At 47.9% G+C, this 1,932-nt stretch overlaps 1 protein-coding gene across 1 annotated transcript; it reads left to right on the top strand.

Annotated features, from left to right (window-relative positions):
- The first annotated feature begins 203 nt into the window (after positions 1–203).
- Positions 204–863, top strand: LOC135699852 (uncharacterized). Its single transcript, XM_065220207.1, has one exon. The coding sequence runs from the start codon at positions 204–206 to the stop codon at positions 861–863; it is 660 nt and encodes a 219-aa protein (XP_065076279.1).
- Positions 864–1,932: the final 1,069 nt, after the last annotated feature.

Raw genomic sequence — 1,932 nt, forward strand, 5'->3', positions numbered from 1 at the left:
ACCGATAACAATTGTGGGTGACGCGTGAAGTCAGCTTCAGTAATTGGAACGGGAATATGGTAGCGAATGAGAGAGCTGAGTGCTGTGAGTGCGACTATGGGTGGATGGTGAGGAGGGTAGAGAGTTCGGAGGGAGTCAGTGTGTAGCGTTGCCTCTAGGCAGACGTGCGGTGGAATAATGGTAGGGATGGTAGTGGACGTGAGATGCGAAGCACGAGGTTCGCGTCACTGCAGGAAGATGAAGATCGTTGGTTTCATGACAGAACGACGCTATCAGACAGCGACTATCAGATCATCGTCCGCAAGCCACCGCCATCAGGCCACCGTTATCAGGCCACTGTTATCAGGTCACCGTCATCCGGTCACCGCCATCTAGGCACCGCCATCCGGGCACCGCCATCCGGGCACCGCCATCCGGGCACCGCCATCCGGGCACCGCCATCCGGGCACTGCCATCCGGGCACCGCCATCCGGTCACCGCCATCTAGGCACCGCCATCCGGGCACCACCATCCGGGCACCGCCATCCGGGCACCGCCATCCGGGCACCGCCATCCGGGCACCGCCATCCGGGCACCGCCATCCGGGCAGCGCCATCCGGGCAGCGCCATCCGGGCAGCGCCATCCGGGCACCGCCATCCGGGCACCGCCATCCGGGCACCGCCATCCGGGCACCGCCATCCGGGCACCGCCATCCGAGCACCGCCATCTGGCCACCGCCATCCCGGCACCGCCATCCTGGCACCGCCATCCCGGCACCGCCATCCCGGCACCGCCATCCCGGCACCGCCATCCCGGCACCGCCATCCCGGCACCGCCATCCCGGCACCGCCATCCCGGCACCGCCATCCGGCCACCGCCATAGAGGTGCTTCCATACGGTATTGGGCTGCCGCCATCTGGTCACCAACATCCGGCTTTCACTAACTTGCCGCCACCATCTAGACAATGCCAAGCTCATCATATTGGTTCGCATAACAAATAAAAGTAAGGTAAATTCTACTTTTATAGTTGGATAGGAATTCCCCACAATCCCAAAGCTTCCCCACGCAAAAATGCCCTGGGACCCGGAACCAAAAGAGGCCTTGAGTGCCCACCCCAGGACCTGCCGTTGGTTTAAGACCATCAGCTCGGGGCTTAGGCTGGTTCCCTTCTGGGACTAAGCGGTTCCGGGGCCATAAGTGTTTCAACATAAATACAGAAAGCAATACAGAAATTTAAACATGCATAAATACAAGAATAAATACAGAAATAAACACAAATAAATTCAGAAATAAATGCAGCAATAAATACAGAAATAGAAACAGATATGAATGCACTGAATAAATACATTAATAAATGCAGGAAAAACACAGTAATTAATTCAAAAATAAAAACATAAATAAATACAGCCGTATATGTAGAAATAAATACAAAAATATTTACAAAAGTAAATACATAAATAAATACAGAAATAAATACAAAAAATATATACAGCAATGAATTCAGATATAATTACAGAAATAAAAACAGAAACAAATGCAGAAACAAATGCAGGAATAAATGCAGAATAAAATGCAGAAGTAAATACAAAACTAAACATGGGAATCAATACAGACATAAAGACAGAAATAAACACAATAAACACAGAAATATGTGCATATTGCATATATAAATAAAAATAGAAACAAACACAAAAATTAATATAGAATTAAATGCATAACTAAATACAGAAATAAAAACAGAATTGAATACAAAAATTAAAAAAAAGTAATAAATTCCCAAATAAATACAGAAATAAATAAATAAACCAAACATAATGCTTATTATTTAATTCGGCTTATAAGCTGCGTTGGCTGTGCGAAATTATGATCTATTGAAACCAAAATATGATTGGTCCAGTGGTTCTGGTTTTATTCCGTGTTCCACTGGGTCATCCGCTGGAGGCAGAGGTAC

This window comes from Ochlerotatus camptorhynchus, unplaced genomic scaffold (genome assembly GCF_037179485.1).
Source record: "Ochlerotatus camptorhynchus isolate MF236.1 unplaced genomic scaffold, CSIRO-AGI_Acam_v1.1 ptg000120l, whole genome shotgun sequence".
In the NCBI taxonomy this organism is placed as follows: domain Eukaryota; kingdom Metazoa; phylum Arthropoda; class Insecta; order Diptera; family Culicidae; genus Ochlerotatus; species Ochlerotatus camptorhynchus.

Bases quoted from the DNA above. Each gene is read 5' to 3' on its own strand.
- LOC135699852 (XM_065220207.1), top strand. From the start codon at position 204: ATGCGAAGCACGAGGTTCGCGTCACTGCAGGAAGATGAAGATCGTTGG.